Genomic DNA, 18,291 nt, shown 5'->3' with positions numbered 1-18,291 from the left:
TGTCTAATAGATTTAAATGTACAGATCTTTAACTTTCTTGGTAAACCTATTCCTAAGTATTTTATTATTTTGTTCTATTACAAAGGGGGTTATGTTGTTAATTTCTCTGTGGATATTTATTGTTATTGAAACAAAACTGATTTTTGTACAACTGATTTTGTATACTGAAATATTACTGAATTCCTTGACTATTAGAATATTTTTATGTCTTAAGAGTCTCTACAGTTTTATACGTATGAAATCATGTCATCTGCAAACAGAGATAATTGACTTCTGACTTTAATTGCTTTTTCTTTCCTGATCACTCTGGCTAGGATTTTCAGAGTTATGCCAAATAGGAGTGGTGAGAGTTGGTGTCCTTCTCTTTTCCCTGATCTTAGGGGAAATGCCTTCAAATTCTTACCATGGAATATGATGTTATTGAATATTTGCATACTGATATTTCTCCTGGCAATCTTGATTCCAGCTTGTATTTCATCCAGCCTAGCATTTTGCATGATGTACTCTGCATATAAGTTAAATAATCAAGGTGACAATATACAATCTGATGTTCTGCTTTCCCATTTTGAACCAGTCTGTCATTTCATGTCCAGTTCTAACTTCTTGACCTGCATACAGGTTTCTCAGAAGGCAGATAAGGTGGTTTGGTATTCTCATCTCTTTAAGAATTTTCCATAGGTTGTTGTGATACACACAATCAAAGACTTTAGCAGAAGTAGATTTTATTTTTTCTGGAATTCTCTTGCTTTTCCTATGGTCCAACTGATGCTGGTACTTTGATCTCTGGTTCCTCTACCTTTTCTAAATTCAGCTTGTAAATCTGGAATTCTCAGATCATATACTGTTGAAGCCTAGCTTGAAGGATTTTTAGCATTACCTTGCTAGTGTGTGAAATGACTGCAATTGTATGGTAGCTTGAACATTCTTTGGCATTGCCCTTCTATGGGATTGGAATAAAAACTGACCTTTTCCAGTCTTTTGGCCACTCCTAGTTTTCCAAATTTGCTGGCATATTGAATGCAGCATTATAATAGCATCACCTTTTAGGATATGAAATAGCTCAGCTGGAATTCCATCACCTCCACTAGCTTTGTTTGTAGTGATGCTTCTCAAGGCATACTTGACTTAGCACTCCAGGATGTCTGGCTCTAGGTGAGTGATCACACCATCATGGTTATCTATGTCATTATGATTTTTTTTGTATAATTCTCCTGTGTATTCTTGCCACCTTTTCTTAATATCTTCTGCTTCTGTTAGGTCCATACTGTTCCTGTCCTTTATTGTGCCCATGAAGCATGGAATGTTCCCTTGGAAGCTTCAATTTTCTTGAAGAGATCTCTAGTCTTTCCCATTCTATTGTTTTCCTCTATTTCTTTCATTGCTCACTTCGGAAGGCTTTCTTATCTCTCCTTGTTCTTCTCTGGAACTTTGCATTCAGATGGGTATATCATTCCGTTTCTCCTTTGCCTTTAGCTTCTCTTTTCTCAGCTATTTGTAAGGCCTCCTCGTTTTTCCTTTTTGTATTTCTTCTTCTTTGGGATGGTTTTGATCACCACATCCTCTACTATGTTTAAACCTCTGTCAATAGTTCTTCAGGTACTCTATCATATCTCTTGAATCTATTTGTCACTTCCACTGTATAATCATAAGGGATTTGATTTAGGTCATACCTGAATGGCCTATTGGTTTTCTATACTTTCTTGAATTTATGTCTGAATTTTGCAATAAGCAGTTCATGATCTGAGCCACAGTCAGCTCCTGGTCTTGTTTTTTCTCCATCTTTGGCTGCAAAGAGTATAATCAATCTGATTTTGGTATTTGACCATCTGGTGATATCCATGTGTAGAGTCATTTCTTGTGTTGTTGGAAGAGGGTGTTTGCTATGACCAGTGCATTCTCTTGGGATTACTCTGTTAGCCTTTGCCTTGCTTCATTTTGTACTCTAAGGCCAAAGTTGCTTGTTACTCCAGGTATCTCTTGACTTCCTACTTTTGCATTCCAGTCCCATATGATGAAAAGGACATCTTTTTTTCCATGTTAGCTCTTGAATGTCTCTATATTTTGATCACATTTACCTATTTTCCCTAACCAACACTCTTTGCATGTGGCAAACACCAATCTCTTCTCTGTTTCTATGAAATCAATTTTATTAGATTCCCCATATAAGTGAGATCATGAAGTATTTGTCTTTCTTTCTCTGCAATATTTCTTTTAGCAGAATACCTTCCAGGTTAGTCCGTGATGTGGAAAAGACAAGATTTCCTTCTTTATGACTGCATAAAGTTTTATTGTGTGTGTATTTATCCATTCATCTGTCAAAGACACTTAGGTGGTTTCTGTGTCTTGTTTTTCAGTCACTCAGTCACGTCTGACTCTTTGCAACCCCATGGACTGCATCCTGCCATGCTTCCCTGTCCTTCACCATCTGGAGCTTGCTCAAACTCATGTCCATTGAGTTTGGATACTGAGTGATGCCATCCAATCATCTCATCCTCTGTTTTCTTGGTTACTATAAATAATGCTGTAACGAACATGGGGTACAGAGATCTCTTCAAGATAGCTATTTCATTTCTTTAGATATATATTCAGAACTGGAATTGAATTATATAGTAGTTCTATTTTTAAGTCTTGAGGAACCTCCATATTATTTTTCATAACAGCTGTATCAATTTACATTCTCACCAGCAGAACACAAGGGTTCTTTTTTCTCTACATCTTTCCCAGCACTTGTCAGCACTTTTCTTTTGTTAACAGCCATTCTGGAAGGTGTGAGGTAATATTTCACTGTGGTTTTTATTTGCATTTCCTGATGATTAATGATGCAGAGAAATTTTCATGTATATGGTAGCTACTGGAAAATTTTCTTTGGAAAATGGGTATTTATGAATTCTGCACATTTTAAAAATTAATTTTTATTGGAATATAGTTTATTTATAATGTGCATTAGTTTCTGCTGTATGACAGAGTTAATCAGTTATACATATCATATATCCACTCTTTTTTAGATTCTTTTCTTATAAAGGTCATTATATCTTTGCGACCCCATGGACTGTAGCCTACCAGGCTCCTCTGTCCATGGGATTTTCCAGACAAGAATACAGGAGTGGGTTGCTGTTTCCTTCTCCAGGGAATCTTCCCAGCCCAAGGATCGAACCCTGTTCTCCTGCATTGTAGGCAGACGCTTTTACCATCTGAGCCACCAGGGAAGTCTATAAAGGTAATTACAGAGTATTAAATAGAGTTCCCTGTGCTATACAGTATGTTCTTACTAGTTACTTGTCAATTCCAATCTCCCAGTTTATCCCTCTCCTGCTTTCTGACTTTGCAACTCTAAGTTTGCTTTCTATATCTGTGACTCTATTTCTGTTTTATAAATAAGTTCATTTGTACCTTTTTTACATTCCACATATAAGTGATATCAAATGATATATACCTTTCTCTGCCTCACTTACTTCACTAAGCGTGGCAATCTCAAATAGCATATATGTCATGGATCCATCCATGTCACCACAAATAGCATTATTTCATTTTTAATGGCTGAGTAATATACCATTGTATGTATGTATCACATCTTCTTTATCTACCTATCTGTTAATAGACATTTAGGTTGGTTCTATGTTCTAGCTATTGGAAACAGCACTGCAATGAATATTGTAATGCAAGGGCCTTTTTGAATTATGGCTTTCTCTGGATATATGCCCAAGAGTAGGATTTCTGGATCATATAATAGCTCTTTTTTTAGTTCTAAGGAGCCTCCATACTGTTCTCCATAGTGGTTGTATCAGTTTACAATCCCACCAACAGTATAAGAGCTTTCTCCACAATCTCTCTGGCATTTATTCCTTGTAGATTTTTTTGATGATGGCTATTCTGAAAAGTTTAAGTTTTGTCATTGTAGTTTTGATTTGCATTTGTCTAATAATTAGCAGTGTTGAACATCTTTTCATGTGATTTTTGGTCATCTGTATATCTTCTTTAGAGAAGTATCTACTAAATCTTCTGCCCATTTTTTGATTGGGTTGTTTGGTATTTTCGATATTGAGCAGCATGAGATGTTTATATATTTGGAGATCAATCCCTTATCAGTCACTTTGCAAATATTTTCTTCCATTCTGTAGGTTGTCTTTTCATTTTTTATGTTTCCTCTTGCTGTGCAAAAGCTTTTAAGTTTAATTAGGTCCCATTTGTTTATTTTTGTTTTTATTTTCTCTAGGAGGTGGATGCAAAAAGATATTGCTGCAAATTTATGTTAAAGAATGTTCTGCCTATGTTTTCCTCTAAGAGTTTTACAGTATGCAATCTTACATTTAGGTCATTTATCCATTTTGAGTTTTTTTGTGTGTGTGTGGTATTAGAGAACGTTCTAGTTTCATTCTTTTACATGTAGCTGCCCAATTTTCCCAGCACCATTTATTGAAGAGACTGTCTTTTCTCCATTGTATATTCTTGCTTTCTTTATTGTAAATAAACTGACCGTAGGTGTGTGGGTTTATTTCTTAGCTTCCAATTCTATTCCACTGATCTATATTTCTGGGTTTGTGTGTGTGTGTGTGTGTGTGTGTGTGTGTGCGTGCCAGTTCCACTCTCTTTTTTAGTAATAACTTAAACATTTTTATTTTATGTTGGAATATAGTTAACTAACAATGTTGTGTTAGTTTCAGGTGTACAGGAGAGTGATTCCATTATACATGTATCTATTCTATTTCTGATTCTTTTCCCATTAGTATATTACAGAGTATTGAGCAAATGTGCCCATGCTATACAGTAGGCCCTTGTAGTAGCATACTTTTTTTTTTTTTTTTTTTTGCTTACTGTACCTTTGTAGTATAGTCTGAAGTCAGGGAGACTGATTCTTCCAGCTCTGTTTTTCTTTCTCAGGATGATTTTAACACCATAGAGTCTTTTGTGTTTCCATGTAAATTTGATTTTTTTGTTCTAGTTCTTTGAAAAATGTCATTGGTAATTTAATAAGGATTGCACTGAATCTGTAGATTGCCTTGGGTAGTATAGTCATTTTGACAATATTGATTCTTCCAATCCAAGAACATAGTATATAATTTGACATGTGTCACCTTCAATTATTTCACTGGCATCTTACAGTTTTCATAGTAAAATTTTTTGCCTCCTTAGGTAGGTTTATTCCTATGTACATTATTCTTTTTGATGCAGTGGTAAATGAGATTGTTCCCTTAATTCCCCTTTCTGATTTTTGTGGTTAATGTATAGAAATGTGAATGATTTCTGAGTATTAACTTTCTATCCTGCAACTGTACCAAATTCAAGGATAAGCTCTAGTGTGTGTGTGTGTGGGGGGGGGTGGCGGGTAGCATCTTTGGCATTCTCTATGTACAATATCATGTCATCTATAAACTGTGACAATTTTTCTTATTTTCCAAATTGGATTCCACTGTTTGTTCTTATTTGTCTGTTGGTTTAGGTTAGTTTGTATTTTTTTTCCCCTGAAGTAAGATTGTATTGCTACAGACTTCATTCTTAGAACTGCTTTTGTAGCATCCTATAGGTTTTGGATCATCATGTTTTCATTTTCATCTGTCTCTGGGTATTTTTTTTTTCCTTTTTGTCTTCTTCAGTGACCCATTGGTTGTTTAGTGACATATTGTTTAGCCTCCATGTGACTGTGTTTTTTCCAGTTTTTTCTTATAGCTAATTTCTAATCTCTTAGCATTTTTGTTGGAATGCAGGCTTGATATAATTAAAATTTTATTAAATATACTGAGGCTTCTTTTATGGCATAGCAATTGAGAGAATGCTATCCTGGAGAATCTCTCACGTGCACTTGAGAAGAATGTGTGTTCTTCTGCTTTTGAATGAAATGTTCTATAAATATCAATTAAGTCCATCTTGTCTAATATGACATTTTAAGACTTGTGTTTCCTTACTGATTTTCTGTGTGCATGACCAGTCCATTGAATAAAATGGGTCGTTAAAGTGCCCCCAATATTATTGTGTTACTATCAATTTCTCATTTTATGGCTGCTAGAATTTGCCTTATATATTGAGGTGCTCGTATGTTGGGTGCATTCATATTTACAGCTGTTATATCTTCTTCTTGGATTGATCCCTTGTTCATTAGGTAGTGTCCTTCTTTTGTCTCTTGTAACACTCTTTTATTTTAAAGTCTATTTTGTCTGATATGAGTATTGCTACTCCATTCCAGAGGATGGAATATCTTTTTCCATCCTCTCATTTTCAGTCTGTAAGTGTCTCTAGATTTTAAGTATGTCTCTTGTAGACAGCATATATATGGGTCTTGTTTTTGTATCTATTCATCCAGTCTATATCTTTTTATTGAGTGTTTAAACAATTTCCATTTAAGGTAATCACTAATGTGTATTTTTTATTGTCATTTTTAAAATTGTTTTGGATTAATTTCTGTAGTTCTTTTTCTTTCCCTTCCTCTTTTGTTCTCTACTGTTCTGATTTGATGTTTATCTTTAGTGTTTGGATTGCTTTTTCTTTTTCTTTGTTCTTATCTATTACATATTTTTGGTTTCTTTTTATCATGAGGTTTTGTTATGGCAGTCTTTGTATATACAAGATTGTTTAAAGTTGCTGGTCTCTTAATTTCAAATGCATTTTCAATATCCTACATTTATACTCTTTTCACTGTTGCTGGTTTTGTTATTATATTTTATATGGATGCTTGCCCACCTTTATTGTATGTTGCCTTCACCATTGAGCTTTCCCATTCATAATTTTCTTGTTTCCAGTTATGGCCTTTTCTTTCCCATATAGAGAAGTTCCCTTAGCATTTGTTGTATAGCTGATTTGGTGGTGTTGAATTATCTTAGCATTTCTTTGCCCATAAAGCATTTGTTTTCTCTGTGGAATCTGAATGAGAACCTTTCTGGGTAGAGTATTCTTGGTTGTAGTTTTTTCCTTTTCAGCATTTTAAATATATCATGCCACTCTCTTCTGGCCTGCAGATCTACTGCTGAACAATCAGGAGATAAGCTTATGGAAATTCTTTTGTATGTTATTTGTTGCTTTTCCCTGTTGCTTTTTAATATTTTTTCTTTGTCTTTAGTTTTCATTACTTTGATTAATGTGTATCTCAGCATGTTCCTCCCTTGATTTATCCTGTATGGGACTCTCTGTGCTTCCTGGTTTTGAGTAAGTGTGTCCTTTCCCATTTTAGTGAAGAGTTTGGCTATTATTTCCTCAAACATTTTCTCAGGCCTTTTCTCTCTTCATCTTCTTCTGTTACCCTTATAATGCAAGTGTTGGTACATTTAATATCCCAGAAGTCTCTAAGACTGTTCTCATTATTTTTCATTCTTTTTTCTTTATTCTGTTTTGCAGTAGTGATTTCCAGTAATCTGTCTTCTAGCTCACTTATCTGTTCTTCTGCCTCATTTATTCTATTTATTCCTTCTAGTGTATTTTTCATTGCAGTTATTGTATTGTTCATCTTTGTTCTTTTAAGCTCCTAGAAGAAAGTGAAAGTGAAGTTGCTTAGTCATGTCTGACTCTTTGTAACCCCATGGACTTTAACTTATCAGGCTCCTCTGACCATGGGATTTTCCAGGCAAGAATGCTGGAGTAGGTTGCCATTTCTTTCTCCAGGTCTATAATAAACATTTATTGTATTCTCTTGGTCTGTGCTTCATTATTTTTCTGACTTCTTGAATCATCTTTACTGTCATTACTCTTGAGTCTTTCTCAGGTAGATTGCCTATCTCCACTTAGTTTCTCTGTGGTTTCTATTTGGTTCCTTCTTCTTTAACATATTTCTCTGTCATCTCATTTTGTCTTAATTTTTGTGTTTATGGTCCCTTTTCCTCAGGCTGCAAGATTGTTTCCCTTGCTTCTTGTGCCAGCATCTTGTTGAGTGAGGTGGATCCAAGGTCCCTGTACAGGTTTCCTGGTGGGAGGGACTGGTGCCTGCCCCCTGGTGGGCATAGCTAGGTATTGTCCCACTTGTGGGCAAGGCCATGTCAAGCCATGTGTTTATAGGTGGTTGTTGGCTTAGGATGAATTCAGGTAGCCTGTCTGCAGATGGATGTGGCTGTGTTACCACTATCTTGGTTGTTTGATGTGAGGCATCCCAGAACTGGATCCTACAGGCTGTTGAGTGAGTCGAGATCTTGGTGCCAATATGATGACTTCTACGAGAGCTTATGTGGATAATATTCCTTGGAATTCCCACCACCAGTGTCCTTGTCCCCATAGTGACTCATAGCTAACCTCTGCCTCCCTAGGAGACTAAGATTCACAGGCAGGTCTTGCCTAGGCTCCTATGGAGTCACAGCTTTGCTTTGGGTCCCAGTGCACATAAAATGTGTGATTCCTCCAAGGGTGGAATCACTGATTTCCCCAGTCCTGTGAAACTCTTGGACACAAGCTCCACTGGCCTTTAAAGCCAAATGTTTGTGAGCTTCTCCTTCCATGGCCAGAGCCCAGGCTTTGGAGTCTAATGTTGCACTCAGAACTCTTACTCCTATGAGAGAACCTCTGCAATATAATAATTTTCAAGTTTGTGGGCTGCCCACCTGGCAGGTATAGGATTTGATTATATTGCAAAAGCACCCCCCGCCACTGTCTTTTTTCTTCTTTGTCTTTGGTTGTAGAATACATTGTTTCATAGGTTCAAGACTTTTTTGTTAATGATTGTTCAGCAGTTAGTTTTGATTTTGTTGCTTTCATGAAAGGAGGTGAGCTCAACTCTTTCTACTCTGATATATTGTCTGCTGCCCCTATTGTACATTCATCTTCAGGTTTTCATGTTACTAATTAGCATTCTTTCATTTCAGCTTGAAAAAATTTCAGCATTTATTGTAAGTCAAATCTAGTGGTGATTAACTCTTTCTGCTTTTTAAATTTTTCCTGGTCTGAAAAAGTCTTTTTCTTTCCTTTATTTTCTGGGTGCAGCATTCTTGTTGGATGATACTTTCTTTTAGTACTTTGAACATATCATTCCACTCTCTGTTGAGAAATCTGCTGATAGCCTCATGCAGGTTTCCATGCACATGAGATTTTTTTTTTTCTCTTGCTACTTTTAATCTTCTCTTTTTGTCTTTGATTTTAAATAGCTTTATTAGAATGTGTCTTAGAGAAGACCATTTTGGGTTAAATTGTTTGGATATCAGTGAGCCACATGAACTTGGATATCCAAATATTTACCCAGAATTGGGAAGTTCTAGCCATTGTTTGTTTAAACAGTCTTTGTTCTCCTTCCTTCTTCTCTTATCCTTATTAGACTGTAATATTTTATAGATTGTTAATCTTAATTTTACCCCATAAGTCACATAGGCATACTTTATTCTTTTTCATTTTTTCCCTAGTCTGACTAGACAATTTCAAATGACCTTTCTTTGACTTCACAGATACTTTTCTTCTAGGGGATGAAGTCTGCTATTGATGCTCTGTATTGTATTTTTTTCATTTCATACATTGTATTTTCAGCTCTATACTTTGTTTGGTTCTTTTTATAATTTCCTCTGTTAAATTTCTTATTCTGTTCACAATGTTTCCCTGATTTTGTTGAACTGTCCCTCTTGTAGCTCTCTGGACTTCCTTAAAATAACTATAATATATTTTGAATTGTTTATCAGGCAAATCACAGATCTCCTGGTCTTTGGGTGTCAGTTTCTGGAAATTATTGCATTCCATCGATGATGTCTTGTTTCCTTGACTTTTCATATTCCTTCTAGTTTTGTGTTGCTATCTTTGCATAAAAAGGGGCAGTCACATACTCCAGTTTTTATTGACTGGCCTCTTTTTTGCATCCAATCATAGATTATTCTGTCTGTCTGGAACTTCTCCACTGAGCTCCCAGACTCTCAGAATGACACTCCCAGCTGCTAGTAATTGTCAAAATCTGTGTTCTTTGGAGAGACTAAGGTAAAAAACTATTATGCCATTTTGATGATGTTGTCTAACAGTTTTCAAATGTGGTATCAAAAATATGACAGTATCAGAGGCCAACAAATGATATATAGATATTAGGGAGGGAGTTTGTGGAGTGTTCATTTTAATTTTTTAATTAAGCTTTTTATTTTGAGGTCATTGTAAATTCACATACAGGAATCAAAAATATGGAAATATGCCTTGGACCCTTTATTTAATTTCTCCAATAATAGCATTTTGCAAAACTATATTATAATATCACAGCTAGGATATTAACATTGTTATAGGACACAGTCAAGAGACAACATTTCTATCATCAAAAGGATTACTCTTATTACTCTTTTATAACCACACTTATTTCTTTCCTTTTCCCAATCTCGCCTTAACTCCTAGCAACCATTAGTATGTTCCTCATTTCCAAATTATATTATTTGAAGAACATTATATGAATGGAATCATATCATCTGTAACCTTTAGGTATCAGGTTTTCTCAATCATCAAGATTCCTTAGAAATTCACCCAAGTTGTTACATGTACCAGTAGTTGGCTCTTTTTATTGATGCATAGTATTCTATGATATAGATGTACCAGTATTTGCTTAATTACTCACCCACTGAAAGACATCTAAGTTATTTCCAGTTTGGTCTATTTTGAACGAAGCTGCTATGAACATTTGTTTAGAAGTTTTTAAGTGAAAATAAATTTCCGCTTCTCTGGGATAAATGCCCAGATGTGTAATTGCTGGATCATCTTGTAGTTGTTTATTTTATGTTTTAAGAAACTGCCAAACAATTATGTAAAACAGTGGCTATACTGTTTTACACTCTCATCAGCAAGGTATGAATGATTCTGTTTCTATACACCCTTGCCAACATTAGGTGTTTTCACTATTTATTTTTCTATTGCCTTTGTAAAAGATATGTAGTGATAGCTCATTGTGATTTGCATATTTTCAATGATTAATGATGCTGAACATCTTTTCATATGTTCAGCTGATACCCAAATATCATCTTCAGTGAATTATCTGTCTTTTGCCCATTTTCTAATTGGAATGTGTAATTTGTTTTTGTTTGTTTTCATTTATTTTTTTACTATTGAGTTTTGAGAGTTTTTTATATATTCTAAATACCATTGTTTTGTCAGGTACATGGTTTGAAAACATTTTCCCTAGCATGTAGCTTATCTTTTCATCTTCTTCACATGGTCCTACACAAGGCAAAATTTTCTACTTTGATGAGGTCCATTTTATCAATACTTGATTTTATAATTCAAGCTTTTGGTGTCAGTTCTAAAGAATTATTTGCCTAAACCTAATCCTGAAGATTTTCTCCTACTGTTTTTTAAAAGTTTGTAACTTTAAATTTAAATTCATTATCTATTTTGAGTTACTTTTTATAGGTTGTGAATTTAGGTTGAGATTATTGTCTTTGTTTTTCAGTTGCTAAGTCATGTCTGACTCTCTGTGACCCAGTGGACTGCAGCATGCCAGGCTTTCCCATCCTTCACTATCTCCCAGAGTTTGTTCAAACTCATGTCCATTGAGTTGGTGATGCTATCTAACCATCTCATCCTCTGCTGCCCATTTCTCCTTTTGCCTTCAATCTTTCCAAGCATCAGGGTTTTTTCCAATGATTTAGCTCTTCCCATCAGGTAGTCAAAGCACTGGAGCTTCAGCATCCATCCTTCCAATGAATATTCAGGCTTGATTTCCTTTAGGATTGACTGGTTTGATCTCCTGCTGTCCAAGAGATTCTCAACAGTCTTCTCCAGCACCACAATTTGAATGCATCAGTTCTTCAGCACTCAGCATTCTTTATGGTCCGACTCTCTCATCCGTACATAGCTACTGGAAGAACCATAGCTTTGACCATAAAGATCTTTGTTGGTAAAGTGATGTCTCTGTTTTTTACTATGCTGTCTAGGTTTGTCACAGCTTTTCTTCCAAGAAGCAAGCATCTTCTAATTTAATGGCTGCAGTCACTGTCCACAGTGATTCTGGAGCCCAAGAAAGTAAACTCTGTCACTGTTTCCACTTTCCCCCTTCTATTTGCCATGGAGTGATGGGACTACCCTGGGATGGGATGCTATGATCTTAGGTTTTTAATGTTGAGTTTTAAGCCAGATTCTTCACTCTCCTCTTTTTTCCTCATCAATAGGTGTCTTAGCTCACTTCTTCCATTAGAGTGGTATCATATGCATATCTGAAGTTGTTCAGTGCCATTTGTTTAAAAGGTTATCCTTCCTTAACCGAATTGCTTTTGTACCTTTGTCAAAAAATTGGATGGACATATTTGTGTACGTCTATTTTTTTGGTTCTCTATTCTCTAACAATCTACTATGTCTATTCTACTAACACCACACTGTCTTGGTTACTGTAGCTATTAGTGTTGAAATCAGGGTAGACTTATTGTTCAAACTTTATTCTATTTCACATTTATTTTAGTTATTCTTACATATTCATTTGATTTTGATCTGTCCTAAAGCCTCTGGAGAGGAGGACTGTACTTGTGGCCCTAGAGAGCTCCATAATGGCAAACTGAAATGAGTTGATGTACCAGGAATTAATAATCGACTCTCAAGACAGTATAAAAGGCAAATGTAAAGTGAAAAGGCCTCCCTTGGAGCTAGGCTCTGTCCTCTGCTTTTCTTCAGCCAGGCTTCCCTCCCCCAGAACAATAGACTAAGTGAATAAGGCCCCATGACATTATGGGCTTCCATGGTGGCTCATGTGACTTGGAGAAGGAAATGGCAACCCACTCCAGTATTCTTGCCTGGAGAATTCCATGGACAGAGGGCCAAGACAAGCTACAGTACATGGAGCTGCAAAGAGTCAGACATGATTGAGTGACTAACACTTCACTTCACATGGCATTATAGATTGTGTTGGAATCTATATTAAATCTGAATTAGAGAAATGATAAAAATGCTCCTTATCACTTCCAAAAAGGTGTCATTGGAAGGATTAAGAAAGCTGGCTTTCTTAGGTATCTCAGAAAACTCATTTGTTCTTCCCATATGTGTGTGTGTGTGTTAGTCGCTCAGTTGTGTCTGACTCTTTGGGACCCCATGGATTGTAGTGAAAATCACTTCTACAAATGTAGTGCCCATGTGTCTCAAATATATCAGTCACCACAGTCCTGGACTAGGAGGGCCTTGAAAATGGAAACAGAAATAATGGAGGAAATTTTTAGGACTTCAGTGGTTTGAAACTAGATAAGTTTATTTGAAGTCTAGATGGAAAGCTGTTCAGGTGAACAATTGTTTGGATACTGGGAGACAAGAAAAGACCTGCAAGAGATAGTCTTGAGACAAGGCAGAGAAGGAACATGACACAAACGCTTGGTATGAGCAAGTAGGACTGTTTTCTAATTGGTTGCTTTGTGCATGTTCTTCTGCTTTAAGGTTTCTCAGTGGAAAAATAAGCCAGTCTCAGATAGACTTAGGAGAACTTGGGCTGAGGTAAAGGAATACCATCCCATTTTGAAGGTCAATGTGGTAGGGGCAGTGGAAGGATTCAGAATGAGAGAAGTTCAGGAGGAAAGAGCCTCCAGGAGACAGAGGCGGGCCACTAGGACAGCAGCCCTTTTGTACCCTGAAGACTGTCCAGGTAGTGGGGGCTCATATCTCTAAGGAATAAGCACATTCTCTCAAAGGATTCTCCTATCCATACAGATCATAGACTTAGTGTAATTAACTCCAGATTACTTTCTAACACTCCTGTTTTCACCACTAAGGAGTTAGGAGTGGTTGCCTTTAATTTCCTACCTAAAATGAATCACATTTCCACAACGAGTGAAAGTGTCAGTGAGCATCTTCAAAGACTAAGAAGCAATAAGAAGTTAAAAGGAAGGCCATGACTAGCTGGATGCCCAAGCTAGGTGCACTGGTCAACTGGAAATCAGATATCCACAGGCACTAAACCTCTTCAATAAAAAGGAACTTCATTGGGAATAATTAAGGGTATATTATGTGACTGCTAGAACTTCAGGCAACTTGAATCTAATCACTTAAATGGTCACTAATTCTGAATCAGAGAGCCCTTTAAGAGAGCACAAGGAAGGGCCTAAGGAAAATGAAGTCTCACTAAGATTGCCTACCCTGGGGAGAATAATAATGGCTGTCAGTAATAAAAACAGCTGTCAGTGGTTGAGGTGAGACAAAAAAATTGAGCTGTTCTTAACTAGCATGAAGGATCAACAGAACCCTGAGGTGGAGAGGAGGGTGCAGCAGACTTGGAAACAAGCTGACTTAAGTTCAGAGTCAATTTATGCCAAATATCTTCAGTTTCTTCATCTGGAAAATAAGACTAATAACGTCTACCTTTTCAGGGGTATCATAAAAGCGAAATGAAGGAACTTATATAAAATGACTGGTACTGAATAGCTTCTTGAATAAACAGAGGGTAGTTCCTTCCCTTTGTTCAATTAACCATTTAATGTTTTCTAGTTCATGAAAATGAGAAAATAAAGCTTCATTTCATACTCAAGTTGATTTCCAAGGTATTTTTCTTTTTAAAATACTTTAGTTTATGACTCAAAAAGAGAACAAATATCTGAATCTTCTGTCTAGGTTCAGTTTGAAGTCCTCCATTCTGATTTGGGGTTCATGATTTGGCAAATGCCCCCAGTCCAATGAAAGAAGGTTATATGCATATCCCTAATATATATATATATATATATATATATATATATATATATATATATACATGTATTAATAAATTCCATATATTTACTATTGTCCAACTGTTTCTAAATTGTTAATAAAGTTTAGTTTCTCACTTTAAGGGAAAATAAAAGAAACAAAGTTTCTATTTTTTTCCTGTACCCAATGAGCTATCTGTAGACATGGTTATCTTAAATTATTCACTCCTAAGCCTTAAGTCTTTTAAAGATCATTTACCACTTATCATCAGAGACACCTGGGAATCTGGACATTTCCCATGACCCTAAGTGAACTTTAGCATGGAAATAAGCATATGAATATACAAATACATAGCTTATGGCTTTTCAGTTTCACAATGAGAGTGAGTGAGGTCAGGGAGGTTGTAGTTAAAGGCAGTTTTACCTTTTTGTTTAGAGACTTTTCTCACAGTCATTGCAGCCTGCCTCTTCTGATTTTCAGAAATCTCAAACCCTATAACACAAAAATAAATCATTTTGTTATGAGTAACATAGACCTTTTTTAAAATGTATAAATTAGTACAAGTTTTCTGGAAGAGTAATATTAACACTTACCTACAACAATGCATTTCAATGTATAGAGGGGCAAAAAGGTGAGAACATGAGTTAAGAGGCTGTTAAATGGAGAGTGGTTGAATAAAATATGGTGAAAAGTGGAAAGACATTTCACAATCAAAAGCAAAACTAAAAAGAAAAATGAGCTAAAAAATGAGATTACAGCAGAAAATATATATAGACTTAAGGAAAAGTTTTACAAGGAGGAAAAAAATTGAATGGCAAAAGCAATCAAAGAAATAATCAAAATATCTGTGGAAGTTCTTTGCCAATTTTTAACTGAGTTTTGGGTTTTAACTAATTGAGCTGTAGGAGTTCCTTATATATTTTAGAAATTATCACATGTATTTTTTGAAAATATTTTCTCCCATTTAACAAGTTGCTTATTCGTGCTGTATTTTTTTTTTCTTTTGCTGTGCAAAGGCTTTTTGGTTTGATGTTTTCTATTTTTGCTTTCCTGTCCGTGTTTTTGGTGTCATATCCAAAAAAATCACTGTCAAGACCAACATCAAGAAATATTTCCCGAATGTTTTTGTCTAGGATTTTTACAGTTTCAAGTCACATGTTCTAGTCTTCAGGCCACTTTGAACTGATTTTCACATATGGCATAAAGTAGGAGTTCAATTTTATTCTTTTTCATGTGGATATCCAGCTTTCACATCATTCATTGAAGAAATTATCCTTTCCCAATTGTGTATTTTTGGAATCCTTGTTGAAGATATGTTGAATATATAAATGTATGTGTTTTTCTGAGCTCCCTATCCTATTGCATTCATCTACATGTCTGTCTTTATGCCAGAACCAAACAGTTTTAATTATTATAGCTTTGTAATATATTTTGAATCAGGAATTGTGATGTCTCCAGCTTTATTCTTCTCTCTCATGGGTATACTGTGGATCCCCATGAATTTTAGGATTGTTCTTTTTTTTTCCTGTTTCCATAAAAAATGCTACTGGAGTTTTAATAGGAGCACATTGAATCTATAGTAAATCTTTAGTAAAATGACCATGTTATTAACATTGTCTTCCATTCCAAGAATACAGAATGTCTATTTATTTATGTCTTCTTTAATTTCTTTCAGTAATGTTTTGTAGTTTTCAGTGTACCAGTATTTTACATCCTTGGTTAAGTTTATATCTAACTATTATATTCTTTTTGAAGCAATTGTAAATGAGATTGCTTGCTTAATTTCTTTTTCATATAGTTTGTTGTTAGTACATAGAAACACAATTTACTTTTGTATGTTGATTTTGTATCCTACAAATAAATTCATTTATTAGATGTAAAAGCTGTTTGTGGAATCTTAGGGTTTTTACATATAAGATGATCTCATCTGCAAACAGGAATAATTTTACTTTCTCTTTCCTGATTTGGAGGAATTAATTAGTTAAGCCTAATTGCTCTAGCTAGGACTTTCACTACTACATTGACTAGAAGCGGTGAATGTAAACATCTCTTGTTCCTGATCTTAGAGAAAAAGCTTTCAGCTTTCCCCCAATAAGCATAATATTAGCTATGAGCCTTGTGAGCTTTCAATATATGGTTTATATATTGAGGTAAATTCCTTCTATATATTGTTGATAGTTTTTATCATAAGAGTGTGTTGAATTTTTTCACATGATTTTTCTGTATCCATAAGGATGATCATGTGACTTTTCCCCTTCATTTTGTTAGTGTGGTGTATCACATTAATTGATTTACATATGTTAAACCATTCTTGTATTCCAGATAAATCCCACTTGGTCATGGTGTCTGATCCTCTTATTGTATTGTTGAATTTTTTTTTCCAGTGATTTACAGAGGACTTTCCCATGGATTTTGTTATAGATATTGATTTGTAGTTTACCTTTCTTGTGGTGGAAGGTTTAATATTGTTAAATATCCATTCTGACTTGAAGCTATCTATAGAGTCAATGTAATTCTATCAAAACCCCAATGGTATTTTTTTTACAGAAACAGAAATAGCAAGCCTAAAATTTATGTGGAAACATAAAAGACCCATAATAGCTAAAGCAATCTTGAGAAAGAAGGGCAAAGCTAGAGACTTCACAATTCCTGGTTAAAAATATATTATGAAGCTACAGTAATTAAAACAGTATTGTATGGCATAAAGAGAGAACTCCAGATCAATGGAATAGGATAGAGGGCCAGAAATAAATGCACACATATACAGTCAACATATCTTTGACAAGGCTGCCAAGAATACACAATGGGGAAAGGATAGTTTCTTCAACAAATGGTTTTGTGAAAATTGGATATCCACATGCAAAAGAATGAAACTGAACTTCTATCTTATGCCATACATGAAAATCAATGCAAAGTGGACTGAAGACTTGATTGTATGACTTGGAATTGTAAAACTCCTAGAAGAAAAAAGGGGAAAAATCTTCTTGACAATGATTTCTTAAATACCAAAAGCACTGGCAACAAAGAAAAAGCAGACAAATAGGACTACATCAAACTAAAATGATTCTGCACAGCAAAGAAAAGAAACAACATATAAAAAGGCAATCTATGCCACTCTAGTATTCTTGCCTGGAAAATTCCATGGACAGAGGAGCCTGGTTGGCTATAGTCCCTGGGGGTCCCAAAGAGTCAGACATGACTGAGCATGCCCACACACAAACTGAAGTTCACTGAGCTCAGTCAAGAATTTTCTTTAAAAAAAAAAAAAGGCAATCTATGGAATGGGAGTAAATATTTGGAAACTATATATCTAAGGGCTTAATATCCAAAATATATAAGAAACTTCTCTGCTCAGCAGTAAATAAACAAACAAACATATAGCAATTAAAAAGAATGGTCAAAGGACTTGCATAGACATGTTCTCAAAGAAGTCATACAAATGGCCAACAGGTATATAAAAGTATTCTCCACATCACTAATTATCAGGGAAATCCAAATCTTAACCATAATAAGATATCACTTCACTCCTGTTTAGAGAGCTATTCTTGAAGAAACAAAAGATGATTAGTATTGGCAAGAATGTAGAGAAACTGGACCCATAGTAAACTGTTAGGAATTAAAATGATTTAGTCACTATGGAAAACTACCATATGATCCAGAAATCCCACTTCTGGTTATATGTGCAAAATAATTGAAATCAAGATCTTGAAGAGATATCAGTACTCTCATATTCATTGCAGCATTATTCCCAAAGGCCATGATAATTGAAACAATCTAAAT

At 35.2% G+C, this 18,291-nt stretch overlaps 1 protein-coding gene across 10 annotated transcripts in view; it reads right to left on the bottom strand.

Moving 5' to 3' along the window:
- The window catches only part of ARHGEF9 (Cdc42 guanine nucleotide exchange factor 9), a 420,722-nt gene that overhangs the window by 5,140 nt on the left and 397,291 nt on the right, over positions 1–18,291 (bottom strand). For all 10 annotated transcript variants that reach the window (XM_070783846.1, XM_070783849.1, XM_070783851.1 and 7 more), the window contains one exon: positions 14,935–15,003. In XM_070783846.1, the coding sequence (XP_070639947.1) occupies positions 14,935–15,003 (69 nt within the window). The remainder of the gene's footprint in view (positions 1–14,934; positions 15,004–18,291) is intronic.

This window comes from Bos indicus, chromosome X (assembly GCF_029378745.1).
Source record: "Bos indicus isolate NIAB-ARS_2022 breed Sahiwal x Tharparkar chromosome X, NIAB-ARS_B.indTharparkar_mat_pri_1.0, whole genome shotgun sequence".
Lineage (NCBI taxonomy): Eukaryota > Metazoa > Chordata > Mammalia > Artiodactyla > Bovidae > Bos > Bos indicus.
Note: the sequence above shows the minus strand (reverse complement) of the source record. Positions and strands in the feature narration are given on the sequence as shown.